Here is a 22,157-nt window from a genome sequence, read left to right on the forward strand (position 1 = left end):
GACTTCTACTCCCCCTAAGGATATGTATTATAATGAAAGTGACACGCGTACGATAACTTCCCAGTTGGGATTGGAGCCTGATTATATACCAAACGTCAATTCATTTGACTTTGCAATTTGACCGTGATGATTACGCAGACATAGTTACTTTCAATTTTTTATGATACATATCCTTATTTCATATGTTACAGATGATTCAAAAATATTTTTTCAAGCAGTTAGCTCTTCTAGAATCTCACAGGCTGCATCCCAAAATCCAACTCCTACTATCCTATGACAATCCAAAAGTGACTGAACTTTTTTTATTAGGAACAAATGACAAAAGAAAAATGGAGATCTTGAAAGTAAAATGTAGAAAAGCTCGGTGCCCCCAATAACTACATATTTCTCCGCCCCTTCATCCCGAACTTAAAAATAAAACTTAATTCGAATATGGTTAATTAGTGAATTTATTACAGTTAAATTCCACTCACTACATGCTACAGCTACAATTATGTAACAAAAAATAACAACTGTGAAACATGTTCTGAATTACTATTAGATTTCTTACGCTATTATTAAACATATTAGAAAAGTAAAAGAGGATTGTTCGTGAAATAGTATATTTGCTCTTGATTTATAACTTTTTCATACGGAAAAAATTAAAATATTATTCAAGTTTTAAACTTTGCTCTCTGCAAATATGTTGCCCTCTAGGCAATGGGACCAATGTAAAATGTGAACTAATGTGGACTAATGGGAAATGCTGCACTGTTAGCGGCGCTGAAAACTTACGATTCGATTCTAATATCGAATGATTTCGATATCTTTATGTCGCTACGTAACCACCCTGGGTACTAATGGGAGCTTAATTGGACTTGAATTGGAAGTAGAACTATTCACCTAAGCGACCACGAAACTATGGATTCGATACTAATATCGACCCGTTTCTAGCATTTTTGATATGTATCCCGACAGTACTCTTTTTCCAGACTGTAAGAAGTATAGTTAAAATTGCTCTAGATATATCAGAATTATGTTGAAATACACACATAAATCCACTTTTATATTCTGTATAAATAGAGAGTGAGCGAGCGAGAGAGGGCGACTCAAGGCATCACCACTTCCACATTGCAAAAGCATATATCAGGAATTGAATTGAAAATCTATGTAAAGACTTTCTGCTGTGGCATGCTTCATAAGAACAATTCCAGTCTGCTCACGTGACCTTTGGGGTTCATGAATTTTTTTTGCGAGCGTTCCGACTTTGGATTCTCTGTTTCTACCTTCTGTTTATGCATCGAATACCTTTTCAAGAACATAAATGACATTCTGTATTATGAATGTTGAGAATTACCCTCTATATGACAAATAGCTGCAAATAAATACACTACATGATTTATTTATTGCTATTGAACGAGTTTCTTAAGTTGTATTTACATCCTCATATATAATACCGACCTACTGTGAAAATTATCTCAGATGTTATATTTTAAACATAATAATTACTATGTTCTTAAATGATTATGTTATATATACACAACTTATATATTCTAATGTAATTATTTTATATAATTTTTCATGCATTGCGGAAAATATAATTTTAAAAAATGATTAACCTTGACGGGATTCGAACTCTCAACCTTATGATTTGAAATCCGACAGCTTATCAATGAGCTAGCACAAGGACTTCTAGAACTATGCTTCTAGCGATGTATAACTGATCTCAAGATAATTATGACATTCATATCCATTACAAACGCTGTTTCTGTTTTACTTTGACTTTTATTTTAGTACTCAGGCGATAATTATGTTCTATTTCTTAACTTTGAGCATTCTTTTACATATGGAAAGATTCTTTAACGTATTTAAATGTTCCATTACGTATGGAGAGCTAAATGACAAACAAGCATGTGCTGACATTTTAAAAAAAAAGGTTTCGAAATATTGTATCATTAAGTATTTCAATCAATGTTGCTATTTTAAACACTTGGTAATAAGTCTTATTATATTTAAAAGAAGAAAAACACATCTGCAAACTTTTTCCCGATTGCAAAGGCTGGCTTGGAGGTTCGAACCTGGCTTACTTTTTCCCGAAGATACCCGAAGCTGGACTTAGAAAATTATTGCCTCAAAACACCAGTAAAGAATGCGCTCAACCTTTTTGAGACAAGGTGTACAATGTTTCAACCATGTGAAAACTTAATAGAGCACAATATCATACCATATTATCTTAATTTTCCGTTGATGGCGGGGATCGCCTACCTTGACTGTGTTTGTCCATTTGTCCTGATAGTCAGATGTATTTAGAATATTGGTATTAGAGACATTTGAGGATACTAATGTTCAAAAGGATTTAAACTTTTGAAATGACGATAGAATTACAACGGAATTTAATGAAAACTAGATGAGCATAAGAAATGGAAGAACCAATGTGAACAGATGTTACTGTACAGAACGGATCAGGATTGACTGTAGTCCTAATTTTATCCCATTGGCATCTCATTGTTGAATTGCGTAAAATAGTTATATTGTATTATATAGTTGTAATTATATTATATACTTGTAGTAAGTATATCAGTTGTTTAAAATACTATTTTATTGTCTATGTATATAAACTTAATATTTATCATTTACAGTAAATCAGTCACGGATTTATCAAAAAATCAATTGTTATTTTCAATGCATTTATTTTATAGTTACTTAATATGTTTGATGCTATTTTTCTTATTTATTGCAGCACCGGATAAGGGGGGTCGCCGAATACGTACCAACGAAGCAGGGACAAAAGGTTAGAATATATTTCTGTATGTAACCTCATGGTTGCTAAAAAGCGAATTTATAAATAGTTGTATATGTAAATTAGTTAATTTCTATATATAATTCCAATACATTGCTCAATAATTATTTCAGCATTACTTTATTATTTATTTCTTTGCAACCCTCGCACCAAAGTTCATTATTTCTATTTTATTTTCGGGTCTTTCAATCTATTCCTTAATTATTCACTATTTGTTTACTTATTATTATCTCTCTTCTCTTAATCTGTAGTTTAATTTTACCTACGGGAATTACGAATTTTAACACATTATTCCTACGAGAGCTGGAAAGAAATCAGTAGCAACATTGTTTTATCCCCATGCAAAGATTTTTATTGGAGCTGCTGTTGGCAACGTAAGTAGAGGGTAGGTGGGGCTGTACAATTCGGTTGGCGGCGCTAGTGTAGGTGCTGTAGTGATAGTAGTGAATTGTGTTGAATGTAGGTTGTCAAATCACACCGCTCTAAAAGGGTTGTTTTCCAAGTTAGAACAACGTGCATGGATAAAGATTGAAGTTACCTGTGGAGAAAAGTCGGGGAATCTTACTCTGTACTACTTAAAGCACGCTGTAATGATACATTGCTCTATCGAACTGTGACACGTTGGGTTGCAGAGTTTCGTGCAGAACGTGATAGTGTGCAACAGGGACCAGGTGGAGATCAACCTGGGGTCGAAAACCGAGTTATTGTATTGATTCAATCTTTGTTGCATGTAAACAGGAAGTGAATGCCAGGGAATTGGCTAACGTGGTAGGAACATCCCACACTACAGTGTTGAATGTGTTGCACAATGTCCTTCGTTATCAAAACATGGCATTTCGGTGTGTACCGCACCACCTTACATTCATAAATGGCACAGATACGCCCTCGTCGGTGATCGTTACACAAGGAAGATCGCGTGTTCCTGGACAGGATCACCGCACTTGACGAAACATGGAGATAAGTTCTATCTTATTATCCAGAACTTAAGCACAATCAGATGAACGGCGCGACCCATCATCACCCCGACCCAAGAAGCTGCGTCAGGAACCGGGGAATATGAAGGTGAGGGTGATAGTGGCATATGATGTACGTGGTGTCATACTACGGCATGCAGTTCCTCCGAACCACACTGTAAGTGCAATGTACTACCCCAGGTTTCTGGATCATCTTCCTCCACTGTGCAGGAAATGACCCAACTTCATAAGGGTTTTATCCATTGTTTGCATGCCAACACTCGTTGTCACAACGCATGTGCTGTGAGGAACTTGTTTGCACGATGAGGTGGAAGGTTCTAAGCTTACCCTAAGCATCGGACATGAGTCCGTGTGACTTTAATCTATTCCCTAAAATGAAGGAACTTCTACGATGCATGCGTTTCCGCATCAGAGATGCCATACTTCGTCCTATAGGGCGCTCTCTTACAGACATCCACAAAGAAGGCACCGCTGCTGGTAATCTGCGACTTCACCACATCTGGCAACAGATGCAACATGCTGCAGGGAATTATGTTGAAGGCCTGTACAAGTCTCATGATTGTACAATAAGTAGTTCACGAAAGATGTATATGTTGCCACTTATTTCTTTCAAGCCCTTGTATATTCAGTAAATTACCTTGTTCTTAGTTGTACTTGTTCTTAGTATTTAAGTGAATAAGTGCTGGTGATATCTCTTCTTAGGTGCTTTGGTTATTGGCCTTTCATATACTTATATTGCATATATCATATTACATATATTTAGGCTCGTGTTTATAGATCTCTCCTAACGGTTGGTCCCTAACCTCTACCCATAACCCCAATGATAAATTGGATATTTATAAATATCTTCAAACTGACAATGTCCTGTGACAATAGAAGGAAATTTAAAACATGGAAAATGAAGAATGCTTTGAGTATATATATTTTGTCGAATGGGTCAATCTCATCACAATTCTTGTTCTCTTCACAGACTAACATACACTATAGCAGGCCTTGCAGAAACTCGATACAAACAACTGTTGTTCATAATTCACAAAGATGGCTTACAGTGTTCACTCAATTGTTTAATGAACACTTGGAAGTTTTAAGATAAATTTGCGAATGCAAATAATTGGCCGATCTTTAAATCTTAGCTTAAATCTCGAAAGAACGCTGTCATATCTGAGCTCAGTAATCTACCTTGTGCTTGCAAGGTAGGGGTGATTAGCATGGTTTATTATATCGTTTTGCGGGAAGCTCATACTTATCCCCTGGTTGGGAATAACTTACGGGAGAAATTCAGGAAATTCATAAATAGGCTGCGAGCCTCAGTATGTAAATCGCTTGCAATAATTAAAATACACGATTAAGCAAATGCAAAATTGAACGCTATTCATTACTGTGTTATCTTATGACAAAATGCAGTACATAACTAAAAAATGACGATAATTTCTTTAAAAAATGCAGCTACAAATCGTATAGTTGAGCATAGACCAGGCATAAGTTCGTGCAGGTTTACAGTAGTTCTTCAAACTAACAAAAATATGTTTCGTTTCACTTTTATTGCACCAGCTGGTTTTCTACGATATTCTGCACTCTTATTCTTATGCCTCATGCTTAAACAAATGCGTACAGTTTGAAAATATGCATAAAACTGATTTGCCATAAAAACTATTATTATACGCTAAACACGGACTGACTAGCTAGGCAACTACTACAAGGAACAGAATTGTATATATTTCGATTCAGAGTAAGGCGAAACTTGTAAAGGTGACTTTATAGGGAACAGGGTGGAAGCCACGGTGGATATACGGAAAACGATTACTCATGGGTAAGGTATGAACCAACTTGTGCTGAGTGTCTATTATATTAAAAAATCTGTCTTAGTATAGGAAATAAATAACATATTATTCTGCGTCAGGCAAAAGCAAAGCTTGTGGGCTGGCAAGTTAGCTTGCGATGCGTCGCTAGGGAACTGGCTCGAAACGACTAAGGATACGTGCAAAACCTATTATTCACGCAGTAAAGCATAAACCAGCGTATGGTAGATTGGCACTACAAGCAAAAATTGAATTTGTGCTCCATCAGACAGAACGAAGCTGATCGGCCGTAGGAAGCAGGGACAAGCGATGAGTAAATACGAAAATGATTATTCACAGAAAAAGAACGAACCAATCCCTGACCTGGTTCGCCACTACAAGCAGAAGTTCCATCTTTCCTACATTTCGTATTTACACTACAACTATCTTAATGTAATTTTTAGTGTTCCAACGTGTATGACGGAAAATAACTTTGGCGAGACAAAATACACATCCTGCTGAAACGTAACTGTAAGTACTCTGAATTATAAAAAGTTATGCATCTTCCTATGGCACTTATAATGATTTCACTCTGTAACCCTATTCATGTAAATATAAAAAAACAGCTTCCCTACATTCAGCAGAAATACTCCGCAGGTGAAATTAATATCTAATACAGTCCTGTTTCACAATTACTCACTCCATAAGATAATGGTATTTTCATGTTATGCGTATAATTGTATGAATCGATATGGTGCTAAAGAGAAGAATGGAAAGAAGGTGAACTTTAATAGGTAAGTTTCGTTTGTTTTGTTAACTATTCAGTTTTATTTCGCATTGATTATGTGATACTTTAAATGAAGAATCCCCTACAGTGATATAGTTAATGGCAAATTTATGGTTAATTCTTGCATCAGCTACTACCCTGTTTGAGCAGATACTACTTGCCTGTGATGTTGCACCATTGTGTAAGTATTTCAAATATAAAATTTTTATTGTTAGTAAGTATGCTGTGCAGTTTTATAGTAAACTATCATAAAAGTTGCAATTTTACGGTTAAAGTGAGGGAATGCATTTGAAAGATGACGTATTGGATGTAAATTTTCACTGGCGTAGTATTTCTGCACAATGTAGAGAAGCTGAATTTTCTGTTTTAACAAGATTAGGCTTACTAGGTCGAAAGCATTACAAGTGCTATAGGAAATCATTTACAGCTTGATAATTGTAAGTACTTAGTTATTCTTTACACCAGATAGTTTGTTTCTGTCACGACAATAATTTCTTATATGCTATTCACACTGATACACTGCGCCAAGATTAATATATTTGTAAACACAAGCATGCACGTACGATCGAACTTCTGCTTGTAGTCGCCAGTGAGTAAATGTTGGTGCGTGGTTTTTTGCATGAATAATTAATTTTTTGGGTGCGTTTCGCGTCTTTTTACTACAGATGAACTGTGATAGAAATTATACTGGTCACCCACAGCTAACTGATTGCGTGTTCTTTTGTATTATTTTTCGTTCACACTCACACCCACCGTAGGTTTCTGCCTACTTCCTTTGGACATACCTCGTGCTGTCGAGCAAACCAAAATTTTCCCTCTTTTATTTAGTGTTAGGAACTTCGAGGCATTTTGAGGTTTCACTACTGTGCTGTAGTGTTTGAACATCTCTTTGTAGAGTATTACTAGTTTGTTCTGCCTGTTGTTAGTTAACACATAGACCAGTTCCAATTTTCTAGCTCTTGCCTGTTTGTCCGTTTGCCGAGACCGTAGAGTTGCATTAATTCTCCCCGATATTTATATTTCCCTGTTCTCTTGATATTTCCATTCTTCATCTCCCAGAATCTCTCTCCTTCGAGTCTGTATTCCATGTACTTTGCCTTCTCGTTGGAAACTTGGACAATTGCTCTTGATTATTATTACGTATAATCATAAAACTAAATAAACTTTATTAGGGTGCAATCTCAATATTGCAGTTATTTTACAAATTAATTTAGGAGAAAATAGCTTTGTTATATCCATGAACAGTTGGAAATATTTATATTTGATAAAATTGGTAGAATTGTTATGCAATAAATGTACAGTGCACCTGAGCCTTTTGCAATGTTTTCTTTGTATATGCACTTATGATTGCACATAATAGACTAGGTGATACAGTAACACTATCGACTATTCGATATGCGATTATCAGGCCAAGTTTTCTGGAATCCCCGTAAGAAAACGAAGCATGTTTATTTTGAATGATCTACCGGACTCTTAATATCTTCATAAAAGTGTGATGTTTCCAAACCTGGTTGACTGGGAAAATAGTTTGGATCCAGATTGCTCCCTTCTCTGATTTTTCACTTTGAAGTGCAAAGTTACCAATGTTCCCACGGTTAATTTTTTTGTGGGAAGATGAAAAACATTGTAATCGTCTTCTCGGCTACTACAAGAACCAGCAGTGGCAGATTTAGAAGGTAAAAACTGGAGGATGTTGTTAGAACTTTGGCTATAATAGGTATTTGATGAAATTACTATAAACTTTCAAAAATATATAAATAATAGCTTATTTTTTCCATTCTGAAAACTGGGGACTAGCGGGCTAAATTCACCACTGAGAATCAGGTGACAAAGGTGAGACCCAGTTTTTTAAAAATATTTTTCCTTAATTTTTTCCATTGAAGTGGAAAACTAACCATGTTCCCTCGGGTAAAATTTAAAAAGATACCATCAATCATATTTTTTTTTGTCTAGAACTACAAGAATCAAGCGAAAAACTTTGGGGTCCAATTTGCTTATAACCTAACGAATATTTCTCTTTAATTCCATGGAAGTCAATTAAATAAAAGAGAAATATAGTTACAAGAGAGTAAACTAATTGTCTAGTAATAAGATATTGCCCACCTGGTTGCAGATCAAGCATAAATACGTTATTTTAATTTCATGTATTTTTAAGGTATATTAATTTTTTCATCCTCTACTGTTTAAGGAAATATTTTCTAAATACAAAATAAGCAGACCTATAATTTCAGATTCCACAAAAGAGTTATTTCATTATAACAAAATTTAACATGACTACAGAAGAAAGTTCCTTTATTAATGAGAATATAGAGGGTTAAAACATGTCACATTTCTGGTAGGGAAGCATACACAAGGTAACGCTGCTACAGGAATTCGTTAAAGGGTTCACACAAACATCGCTTGGTTCAAATAAATCACTAGCATTTGATGAAATGGAATGATAAATCCTTTCCGAAAACATGCACATTTTGAGTTTAACGTCCGTTTCAGCAGCGAGGCTATATGAAACGTGGACCTACTGATTAACGTGGAATCCGAAACACATGCGCTCCCGCTGGGAATCGAACCCGACATGCACATTTTATTTCAATAAATGGTAACATGAGTAAATAATCAACGACAAATAACAATATATATATATATATATATATATATATATATATATATATATATATATATATATATATATATATATATATATATATATATATATATATATGTTTGTGTGTGTGTGTGTTTCTGTGTAACCAGGGACTGCGCCAGAAACGTTTGATGAGGTGGGCGGAAAGACGCGGACCTAGTTGCTGGGTGGGCGGACAATGAAAATAAGAACTGGCCAATGTATACATTTTTGGACAATAATTAAGTTTCAATTTTTATACTCTTTAGTTAGCTGAGGCTCAGACCGAAATAGGGGAGGAACAAGGATGTGGAAAACAGCTGTCTTGGCCTTATAGAAGGTACAATTCCGGCATTCGTATGGTGGGACTGAAGAAATGCAGGACTTAGGATGGGCTGCGGGAGTTCGTGGCTATATGCTCGACTTACCGAATTCCGCGTGGCAGACCTCTACTTCCAGTTTTTTAAACAATAATAACGGTGTATATTGTGTAGTCGATGAAGTATGAATGCATAGAAATAAAAAAAAGGTTCAAACAACACAGACTAACAGATAATACTGTATGTTTCGAAAATATTATAAAATACACAATAAGTAGGTAAAGTAAAACAAGGATAAAATAGGCTGCTGCAAACACTTTTACCTTTGAAGGATTTATTACAAGAAAGCAATATATATATATATATATATATATATATATATATATATATATATATATAAATCATTTATATTTTCTCTCGTCTATTCTTAATTTGGGCACATTTAATTTTTTGACGTGATCTCTATATGCAACAGCAAAGACCTATGTTACTAAAAGAATAGGAAAATTCGACAGCATGATTGTTTGATCATACCTTACACAGAAATCTTTGAAACTGAAACTCAAGTTAAAAAAAAAACAATACTTATAAATTGAATAAAGAAGTAAATAGCAATTAACAAAACATTATTATGATCCACAAAAACAACAATTTATTTTAAATTGTGGAGGACTGATGTCATGGTACGAACAAGTTTACAATAAACTTTTATACCTGCATTTTAATGGAGTACATTGCATTGATTGTTATGTCCAACATCGAATAATTTTACTACATTCTCTACAGCAATATTCATTACAAGTTTTCTTTCTACTGAAAGGAAACAAAGATCGCTTAGGCGACCGTTTTCCATTCGATTTTTTAGATATGTTTTAACGCGTCTAAGACACGAGAAAGAACGTTCACATGGGGAACTAGATACAGGAATGGTGACAGCAATTAGTTTTATTTTGTAAATTTCATGAAAAGCAATTTTGTAACAATCCATCACTTCAGTAAACTGAGAAACTGAGGTAATTTGGCATTGCATTTTCCTCCTCATGTATCAAAACTTTCGGGAGAAGTTTCAGTTCCATCTCTAAACTAGCGACGTCACATCCATAATGACGTACAAGTGGTTCAATTTTCCCAAATGAGAGGAAGTGGTCACTTTTAGGGTGAAGATTGCTTATTCCACTTAAAATCATTGTTCATTGAAGAGTTAAACAGGATCCTAGAACCTATTGCATTACAATAAACAGTAATACCTATTGCTTTTGAAGTACAGGATGTAACCATTATTCTACTTCTGTTGGGGTGGGTGGATGGGTGTGCAAGGCCATTCATCGGGTGGGCGGTCGTCCACCCCCGTCCACCCTTAATGCCTTCCCTGTGTGTAACAATTCAAAACATTCAATTTTTTTTCCGAAATTGACATTAATTTTAGGAATGTCTTTTGTGTACAAATGAAAAAAATGAATCTTTAAGTTTTACTTCCCACGTTTATGCCGGTTAGGCTAAAGGAGAGGGTGATGATGAGAGATGAGTGAAATGGTAGAATGAAGAAAGTGGGGGGAAACGGGAGAACCCCGAGAAAACCCACGAGCACGGTGTTTGTCCACCACAAAGTTCACTTGACGGGGGCTGGGATCGAACCCGGGACCCCAAGCACCAGAGGTGAACGCTCTACCATTGAGCCGCCGCGCCCCTTGTGTACAAATGCACATGAATATTGAGGAAGTTTGCTTAAAGACGGTTTAGGCCTACCGAAATATCAAACGCAAACGAAAAAACAAAAAGAAAGAATAAAATTAATGTAGGAAAATATTAACTAAATCTACTGAATATAGATTCTACTTTGTACACAACACATTACATACAACCCCCTTTTCCTTAAATGTTCAAATTTACATTTTATCACCACTATTTCACAAAATTTTGAACACTAATTTAGCATAGTCATTCAACTACACGGCAAGCGATGCTTTACACCTTAGATCAAGTACGGCTTTCAGCACGAGTGTAATGCACTTAACTTTTTTAAAGATGGCAGCACGCGTTAGAAGTCTCAGTAGCTGGTTTAGAGTTTTGACATCTCATAATTACACAACATTGCCTTTTTTATATTACAGAGTGCATCATAAAGCAGACCTTGTGATACAGAGCGAACCATGTTTTAGTGCAACTTTAAGAAGATGGTAAAATCTCCATCAATTTGTGATCGGTCCAGTGGTGTTTATGCAACATATAATGTCAAAATACTATAAACCTATGGAAAATAAATACCAGAATAAATGTTTGCTAAGATACATGAGCCTTTTTTTTATTCACATTCATAGGTTCCAATTGCAATGAGGCAGCCAACTTCTCTACGTCATTGAGTTTGTTAACAAAATTGTATTATATATATATATATATATATATATATATATATATATATATATATATATATATATATATATAACAAATGCTGGAATTATAATGGCACAGACATACGTAACCCTGAAATCTCTTTGTAAAAAATTGAAAACTAAATTAAATGTTCATTACAGTACTCCCTTTTCTATTGTGAAGAATTATTTAATGTAAAGAAATCTCCAAATAACACATTGTAATTAACAAAAACTTGAATGAATTAGTGACATTAAGAACCATAGTGTGCGTCCGAGGGCCATGTTGTCAAAGATCACAAAGCTTATATCGAAATAGAGGCATCGATCTCTTGGAAATGATGTTTAGACTTTTTGAAATTATAGCGCCACTACGAAACATCTTGCACTATCAGCAAGTGAAAATTGGCAGTATCTCCACATGGAGGAACAATTTAACAAATTTGGTGCTGTTCGAACATATAATGGATGCTTGAAAAATTCATTAAGTCACTTTTAAACTGAGTACCAAACTTAATGGTCAAGCTTAATACTCAATTTCCAGTAGAACTAGAATTTCAAGACACATCTAGGATAATGTCAAAAGTTTAATAAACATGCTTTGTTTCCGCGTGGTTCGGTAGTATTCATCGGACGTACTGATACGAAATGCATTCTAATAAACCTAGTAGGAAGTGTAGATCATACCTTCTTTTCTAGACTGCTAATAGAAACTGAACAAAGGAAAAAGAAAAGAAAGGAAAGAATAATTAACTGAATAGTATTTTACTGCTAAATTTCTATCAGAAACAGCCTGTATTAAACGTCCAAACTGTATCATAGTGACCTTACCATAAGTTACAAATGTTTAAAAGGAAAAGTGATTTTTCTTATAGGTGCAGCAGGGAAACAAATTATAGGATGGAAACAAATTTAGTGTCAAACGAGTACAAATAAAATCTTCTTTTGAAATAACCAAGAAGAGGCCATTTTCTATTCACCTGTTCCGAACATCCAGTCTCGATTTAATCTATTGCACGTATAACGTTGTAATTTGCACAGATAGAATGAACACGCTAGAGCCGAAACGGGGCATCGCACCAAGCGGGCGATGTGGATTAGCTTATAGACCACCACTATGTCGAGGATTCGAACCCGTAATGACCCAGTATTTTGATTGAGATTCGGTAATTCGAAGGATAAAAAAGAGATGTTACTTATTTTCTTGTGTTTAAAAAGTATTTCTTACAGAGGTGATCTTGACTGAAGATATCCCCAGACCACAAAAAGCACGACGTCAAAATTCCCAGTTAATTAGATTTTCCAGATCAAGTCGATCGTGTTAGTCACCAGGCAATCAAAACTGGCTCAGTTTTAACTCTGGAACACGCATATGCAATAAAGTGTATGTGTGAGAAAGAGAGAGAAGAGAGAGATGCAATGATATGATAAGGAAACATCAAGAAAGAAAGAAAGAGAGAGAGAGAGAGAGAGACGAATATAAATATGAAACCTACTTATTACACTGTATGATGAAGAAAACACATGCTGTTTACTCCGATTCTCGCCAGTGATACCTTGTAAGTTCCCCAACCGCAGATGAAACTGTTTACAGCCATTATTTAATGCGAAAAAATGATACTATCTGATTGGAAATGAAACCGAGATTTTTCACTCGGAAGTCCAATATGATACCAATACTCCACCGATTGCTCTACCCAAAATTTGTTTAAAAAATGGTATAGTGTTTCTTAGAACAATAACACGAAAAGTGTATACTGCAGATCAATAAAGTGTTTCCAATTGTTCTGGTAATTCCCATAGTTATTATTTTCCCTTTCCCAACCAACATTTTCAATTCAACCAAATCGTCTCTACTATGACACACGTGTCGTCTAATGTGGTAAGTCGATTCTTCATTAGCACTTTGTAAAAAAAAACAACTTTGGCTTGAACAGGATTTGAGCCTACGTTGGGTAGCTGTACTACTCTTAAGTCAGTATGTTGACGTTACACTACTTAAAACTATAAGCTAAATATTACTAAGTGCAGCCCTGATCTTTGAAACAAATGAACATTTATTATTATTATTATTATTATTATTATTATTATTATTATTATTATTATTATTATTATTATTATTATAAGTGTATAAGTGTACTTTTGAACTTCCACGTCGAACATTATATATTATTATTTCTATATTTTTTCTTAGATTGTATTTTATTTCGTTTATTAGTGGGCACTAAAAAACCTGAGCGATTGATTTTAATCACGCACAATTAATTACTGCATAATTCATAAATAAATAGACCAAAGTAGTCGTTGGCCGAAAAGAGTATTGTATTTGAATACCGAAGTGTTTTCGTTCAATTACAAAGGTGGTAACACTTGAAGAGAAGATTTTTTTGTTCAGTAAGTAGGAAAAATTAAAATAATTCTTATATGGATACTTTATTAAACTAAGTTATACGTACTTGCAACATTCATAAAAATTATAACTTTATTATCAAATTCTATTTCTCAGAATTGCTGAACTTTCACACGAAAAGCTAAAAAATCAAATGTAATAAATCTCCTAAGGTTCCATTATTTTAACAAATATTCATTTAAAACTGGAAATTCGTATTAAAGTTGATCCTGTTTTGAATTTGGACCTCTGAGGATACAGTAGGACCTGAGTTGGTTCCATGCAATGAACTTGGACCATGGCCAAGGTCTGGACAAAGACCAGGGTCTGGCTCTGGGCCTGAGCCAGGGTCTACATCTGAACTTGAAATTAAGCCTGGGTCTGGTTCTGGACTTGAACTTGTGCCTGAACCTTTATCTTGACCTGAAATTGAGGCCGGGTCTTCATTTGGATGTGGATGAGGACCTGTACATGGATCTGTTGTCCTTGCATACCAATGGATTACCATAATTCATCTGAAATACAAAAAAATAAAATAATATTTAACTAATATTGTTTTCTTCTGAAACAGTGGATGCTGAAGAAATACCATTATACTATTCTTTCAAATTGCGATATTAACTTTTTAAATATAAATTGGTAATTTCTTCCGTAATGTACAGGATAATATTAGGTACACACGGGAGGCTATACACCAGTATTTTTACAACTTAAAGATATTTATTATATAACAATTGTCTGTGTGCTTACAAGTGTTTACTTTTGAACAGCCATGAATAATTTGAAAAAGCACGTACTTCTGATGACTGTAGAAAAGAACATTATACATGCATTTTGCAGTTGATTTTGTGGAATGTCTAATGATAGAAGTTTGATTTATTACTTGTAGTTGCTACATCTCGTAAAAATATACTGTTACTTTCAAACCTGGTTAATGGAAAACATTAACATAGTAGGATGATTTTTTAAAAATAAATTATTATGTACCAAACTCTGTAATCTGAGCCTATTCAGGCATACTTGAGAAATATGAAAGGAACGTAATTTCAAGTGGTGCACACGTTTTATTCAACTGTGAATTCTAAGAATATGTTTGGCTTTAGATTGTTTATTATATTTAATTCGTTACATTCGAAAGATTTTACACAACGGTCAGTACAACCGGAACATAAACACAGAAATTTTGAGGATATCACATGCTCTCATACTGTTTAGAGCGACTCAAGTCTCAGATTGTTTTGTTTCATGATCAGCCTTACTTCACAGACTGTTCAACTATAATACGCTAGTATTCACTAGACCATCAAAGGGACTAAATTTCTCAATTGTTATATTTTTAAAAAAAATATTTTAAAGAAGTAGGCCTACTTGCTTTACAAAATCTCTCTTTTCGGATCGCTGTCCTTCACATGTTTCTATCTTGGGCACATTGCATCATATCTTCTTAACAGAATCTCGTCACTTCTTTGGCCGGCCTCGAGCTCGGTCCCACTCATTTCTATAACATATATTTGGTGACCTACGTATTACATAGGTCTTGTCTTTACATATCCCCAAATCCAAATCTTCAAGCCCAAATCTGTATATAGACATATTAGGGAAACGAACAAAATTAATTACCCATTATTATTTAGAAACTCAAATACCCTTCTACAACTATCATTAGTCTGTTTTCTTCGTTATGGATCAAATTTCAGTAGAAGCACGTTACTAAATAATTTTCTCTGATTGATAGTTGTTGCAGTCAACTGGAATGACTATATTAATTGACTACGGTAACAATTAAAGATTCGAACTCCAGATGTATAATAAACCTGATTGATCATTGTGTTTTGACGCGTTGATGGATAAAGGACAAACGAAATTAAGTGTATTACTTGCGTATCAAAGGGAATCACCTAACGTGTCTATATGAGATGAACGTTATAACTTGCATTTGAAAGCAGAGCAGTGTCAAAACTTTAGTTCTAGAAAGATCATCCATTAGGGATTCTGAGACAAATTTTACACCTCAATATGGAAAATAAATTCTAAGCTAACCACAAATATCTGCATTACATGAATGCAGGTCCAACCAATTAACTTCCAAGAGAATATAGTAATGGATATTTGAAGTCGATTGGTACGACTTTACACAGTAATGCATAAGTTTGCACGTCTGCATCTGCACCCTGAAGACATGAAAAGTAAATTCTGTTGGAGAGGAAACATGAAGCATGGTGTGCTTATGATTTGCGAATTTCATATTTCGATCATTTAAGACGTCTATGATCAAAAGGCCAATGAAGGAATTTAGTAATAAAAGGTGATTCTAGTTAAGAGCTATCAAACTGAAAGTTGCCTCAGAGTGAAGCCATAGAATATTTTTTAAAACATTTTTCCTTTTTGGACCACGTCACAAGAGGTTGATCGGTCAACGTATTATATATAAACTTGTCGTAATTTTGTTTCATCTTCAGTTTAAGAATACATTTCTTCAGTTTTTAAAGGGAAAGAAATAAATTATGGCCTTATATGAGGTTTACCGCAAAAGTCATTGCAAGTATTATTATTATTTTACAGAATTGGGAATGAAGGTAGATTCTCAAATAAGGAATGAAAGATTGATATATATATATATATATATATATATATATATATATATATATATATATATATATATATATATATATATATATATATATGAACGTTACACGTAGAGAGTTGGATGAAAATATATATCCCTATCACAGGAAAGTGAGTACAATGAATCGTTTGTTTCATACAGTTTCTCCTCGGATCGCAACATGAGACATCATTACAAATATAATTAGAAATATATGCGTAACCCATAAACACATATCAGTGAAATTTAGAGTCTTTCGAAGTAATCTACCAAAGAAACCACTATAAACTATCAATGAACGTAAATTAAGGGAAGAGGCCATAAAACGAACAATTCGTCGTATTCATTTTGTTCTGTTCATCTACATTCTGATATAAAATATAAAAGTGTATCTCGTTATCTGTTTTTGTTTCTGTTCTACAGATATTCAATATGGAAACCGGAAATGGTTCAATCTAATGCTTAAAGCTTTAATTGTGGGGAATCTTCTCTTCGGATCCTATATATGCCATAGGATTTCAAAAGCTCTCTTAAACTTAAATCGAATTTTCTTTAGTTTTGCATGTACTTTGAAGCATATCATATAATATGTTGCCTTCTTCTAAAAGTAGTGATGAGAGAACTTCGTCAACGTTTTATAATTCAATAAAGGATCTAGAAAGTTATGAAAAATCTGAGTTTTAAATCAGGAAGATTTTTAAAAGTATTTTCCTTTTCACAAACATAGTCCAGTTTCTTAAATTTGATATCTTAAGTACTAATATGTACTGAAATTATTCGAAATAGTATTACCAACTTCACAATTTCGTTAATTTCGTTGGAATTTTGAGATTAAATATTTTTAAGTAAGTACTGGGTAAAGCACCAGGAATAGACCAAATACCTGCGGAGGTGATTAAGAATCTCGGAATAGCAACAAAGAAGAAACTATTCTTATTAATGAAATGTATATCTCGAGAAAAATACCAAGACTTCCATATAAGCATAAAAGCCTTGTTCCAAAGAGAAAAGACGCACTGAAATGCGAAAAACACAGAACATTAAGTTTGCTTTCCCATGTATCAAAAATGCTGCGCATTTTATCGTACAACGAATAGAAGGCAAAATCGAAGAACGGTTGTCGGAGGACCAGTTACGATTCAGGAGAAAAAGGAGAAGGGAAGCAATACTGAGTCTTTGGTTGAGCGTGGAACAGCACATCAGAACAAACAAACCAATTGTGACAGCATTTGTAGATATAGGAAAAGCTTTTGACAACGTAGATTGAAATATCAATATCAGAACATTGAAGAATTTGAAACTGGATTACAGAGACAGAATTATAGTATACCAACTTCATAGGAACCAGACAGCTGTTATAGGAAGACATCAAAAAGAAGCAAGAAAAAGTAAATTAGTAAGGCATATGGACTTTCACCTCTCCTGTTCAACGTCTATCTAGAAGGGAAACCATCTGATATATCTCTAGGAAAGAGTTCTTTGATAAACTGGAGAGAGGCGTAAAAGTAAATTTTCAGGTTTTCAGCACATAGGGTTTGCTGATGACATAGCACTGATAGCAGAGAACGGAGAGGACTTGCAGGAACTACTTTCAAACTTGAACGACCAACTGAAAAAAACATGCAAATCAAGATAAATATGAAGAAAACCAAAGTGATAAAGTGCACAAGGGCAGTACAGGAGGGGCAAACGTATGGCTGAATGGAGAGAATTTCGAAGACGTTAAGATGTTCCCCTATTTAGGAAATCTAATATCCTCGGACGGAAGAAGTGAAAAAGACGTAAGTTCCAGAATAGCGCAGGCTAAACAAGCATTCAATAGAAAAAGAGGACTGCTAACATCAAGAAATGTGTCGTCGTACATTTGTAAACGATTTATTAAGACCCTGATATGGAACGTGCCGTTTTACGGTTCAGAGACGTGGATATTGAGAAAAACTGAAATATGCAAGCTGAAAGCATATGAAATGTAGTGGTAGCGCAAAATGCTGCACATATCATCGAACGAAAGGGAAACAAATGAAGATATACTAAAGGAAGCTAATGAAAACGAAAGATCATGAATATAACAGGAAAAAGAAGAAATAGCATGCTTGTCCATTTTATTCGGCACTCCGATTGGATCACCGTGTTGATAGAAGCAGAATTAAAACAAGGAAGAAGTAGACCAAGAATAGAATATCTAGATGCAGTTACGAAAAAGACATCTTATCAAAGTATAAAGCAGCTCTTTCAAGTTAGAGAAAACTTATAAAATTTCCATCTTGCCAACCAACCTATGGTTGAGTTGAACAAGGAAAAGAAGAAGTACTGTTTTTCATTTTATACTATTTCGTAATTTGCATCTCGAGGAATTTTATTGCTTTTTATTTAACGTATATCTAGATGAGGAATTACAGAAATACAATACAATTGATTTATTTGTAATACACATTTTCAGCACCGAGATCTTAACACTAGAAGGACCAAGCCGTCATTTTGACGGCATCACGTAAAACAATTTTCTATATCTCATATATTTCTTTGAGTTGTGCAACCATACTTTAGGACTTTTATTATTTTAAGAAAAGGTTTGATATACCATATAAACATTTTGTGTCTATTTTAAATAAATGCGTATTTTTGTTGTATACCCCTAGAAGGACCAAACCGTCAATTTGACTGCCTCATTTAAAAATCTATATTTTGTTGTTGATGTGGACTGTTTTATAGGTTGTACGCTATATGGTAATAATAAATGTAATATTTCTGTTAGAAGCAATAAATTTTGAAAAATTTTACATTATTTTTCCAACGAGTTTGCTGATATACGTTTCATTTCTGCTTCTCATTGCTGTAAAGGTAAAATATTTGTTTTTTCTTTGATTTCTTCTTGAATTATGTTCGTATCTTGTTGGTAACATTGTTCTCTGTAGAAATAAAAGTTTTCTCGAAGGTACATATTAATAATTACAACAGCAACATGAGACCTGATAAAATGTTACGTGCTTTCTAAGATTTGAATGAAAATGAATTTCGCTCGGAAGAACAACATGGAGATTGCTTCGCTGAAGCCAGCAGTTGTAGCTAGAATGCAGTGTCTGAAGCTACTTTATCGGATATGAGGAAGGAAATAGATACAGAAGTTTCCAGAAGTAATCAATCAAATGTCTTTATAGCAGGTCATGGGACACGTTGGAGTAAAATGGACAGACAGAGCAATGCTGAATGTACTGCCTCACACGACATCCTTCGCGAGAAACCTGTTCATTATATTATGCGTTCCATCATATTGAAGATGGTGATTTTGGTAGTGCTTTTCGCTTGTTCATAGACGAGACAATGTTGAGAAACATTCTGAATTGCACCGTTATTGAAGCTCAGACAGCGTCAAGATTATCTTTGGCCATTGCAAAACACTTTTATTTTTAGCAATATTGATATTTCGTGTAACTTCCGATATACCTGTAAAGGAACTGTAGAAAGTAAGCTCTGGACCAGTGTTTTAGAGAAAGATTATGGAAAGAAAGATATTTCTTGAAATAATGAAGTATCTTCGATTTGATAAAAGTTCCCTAGCTCTTCAAGGCTGAGAGCAAACAAACTTGCTTTGGTATCATCTGTGTAGAACTTATTCATTGAGAATTGTATCAGGCACTACAAAATCCACGACAGTGTTTGTGTGGATGAACAGTTATTCTCTAGTAAGGTGACATGCAAATACATATAATATATGACAAACAAGCCTGACAAATTTGAATTCAAATGTGGCTGCTTGCAGTTGTAAAGTCACTGTATCAACTAAAAGACATTCTCTACCTGGGAAACGATTAAGAACGACGTCTTGACTTACAGTTAGGCGAATATATATATTGTCCTGAAGACGATGGATTCTTTTCTCAACAGAGGACTGAATGTTACAAGCGATAACTTTTCTTACGAGTTAAAAATTAGCCGAAACTTTGAAAAAGAAACAGTTGACCTTGATTGGTAGTATGCGTCGAAATAGAAGAGAACTTTCCAAAATGTGCTTGAATCAGAAAAAAAAGAATATGTTCACCACAAACCTTTATGGATATCAATCAGAAAATCCACTCACAGTACACAAGTGTAAACGCGAGAAAAGTGTTTCTCTCTTGAGTTCAGTGCATACAACTTGAAATAAAAATGTATTGAAAATGTAAATTTTCCTTCATGTAATAAAAAGTTTGAAATAAATATAATGTTTTTGGTGTATTATACACTGGGTCTGGGCTAAAGAAAAATACCCCAGCCAATGTCTACAGGGCAGGTAGTGTGATCATGTGATTAGTAAAAAAGGATTTCATACATAGGAATGTACGTATTATTCCTTTATTTTAATTTTTCATGCCAATGTCCTGTGAACAAACTTCCGATATTAATATTATATTTAATGTATTGACGGGATTTAATGGATCACCCTGTATGATATCATGCGAGAAACTTACATAAAGCATAAGCTAGTCGATTAAACATATTAAATTAAAGCTAAAATAAGAGAAATATAAAGAAAAATGATATATATCACTTGCAATTAAATAGCCGTCAAAATGACGGCTCGGTACTTCTAGGGAGGTAAAAATTTTGGTCCTTCTAGTGTTAAGAGACGTAGAGTTAAATATTAAACTACGCATCGAACCATATGAGCTCGCAATGATAATCGAACCTAGATCAAACCACTTCGAAGACGCATTTCCTAACATATGAAAACCTGAAGTAAAAACACAGTTGAATAGATATTTCTTAATAAAGTTTATTTTGACAGGTTCCTATTACTGAAAATTGTACAATTGTAACTGTGGAAAGATATTTCTTTACTTGTTTTATTCTTCTCGTTTATCACGTTTGCATATGTCGGTGTCAACTGACGAGTGTCCAAACGACTACTTTTCAACCGATAAGGTTTTCATCTTCTCCTTCATAATGTTGTCAGTAGCCATGAAGCTCCAATAATATGCTTCTACTTGCGAATAACGTTTCAACCTTTGTAAGGCCAGGTGAATAGGCATTTTTGGGAAAGTTTATCAGGTATGCTCAACTGCTCAAGATGCAGGTAAGAACACCTATATGTTTGAATTTTTATCAGGTAAATCATTTACTAGTTATAGTTTAGTGTGGTGCTTTCAAATTGGCTATTGACCCAACAGTTACAACTATAGTTTCTATTAAAATTGATACCACCGTAACTAAACAGGAACAACAAATACCTAACTCAAGTTGTGGAGTTATTTTTGCGGTGGCATCTTAATGAGTGGATTTCATTAACGGTAAAGCATTTTTAACACAATTGTAATGTGAATTTCCTTCATTTTCAGGTAATAAAACTGATATTACTCAATGAAGCACACACACACACACACACACACACACACACACATATATATATATATATATATATATATATATATATATATATATATATATATATATATATATATTGTCAGCTTTATGACAGTAATCTGTCTGATTTATCTGTGGTGGAAGATGCCCCTTATTGGACTCCAGAGGCCAGAGACATAGATACCTCTTCTTCTGA

The 22,157-nt window shown here is 34.2% G+C and overlaps 1 protein-coding gene across 1 annotated transcript in view; it reads left to right on the forward strand.

The window, feature by feature from the left end:
- LOC145661770 (trypsin I-P1-like) overlaps positions 1–11,513 on the forward strand; it is a 118,080-nt gene extending 106,567 nt beyond the window's left edge. The window contains exons 9-10 of the mRNA XM_081727105.1: positions 2,720–2,770; positions 11,370–11,513. Of these exons, the coding sequence (XP_081583231.1) occupies positions 2,720–2,770; positions 11,370–11,395 (77 nt within the window). The 3' untranslated portion in view covers positions 11,396–11,513. The remainder of the gene's footprint in view (positions 1–2,719; positions 2,771–11,369) is intronic.
- The last annotated feature ends 10,644 nt before the right edge of the window (positions 11,514–22,157 follow it).

Source organism: Thermobia domestica, chromosome 10 (genome assembly GCF_964235325.1).
Source record: "Thermobia domestica chromosome 10, izTheDome1.hap1.1, whole genome shotgun sequence".
NCBI lineage: Eukaryota > Metazoa > Arthropoda > Insecta > Zygentoma > Lepismatidae > Thermobia > Thermobia domestica.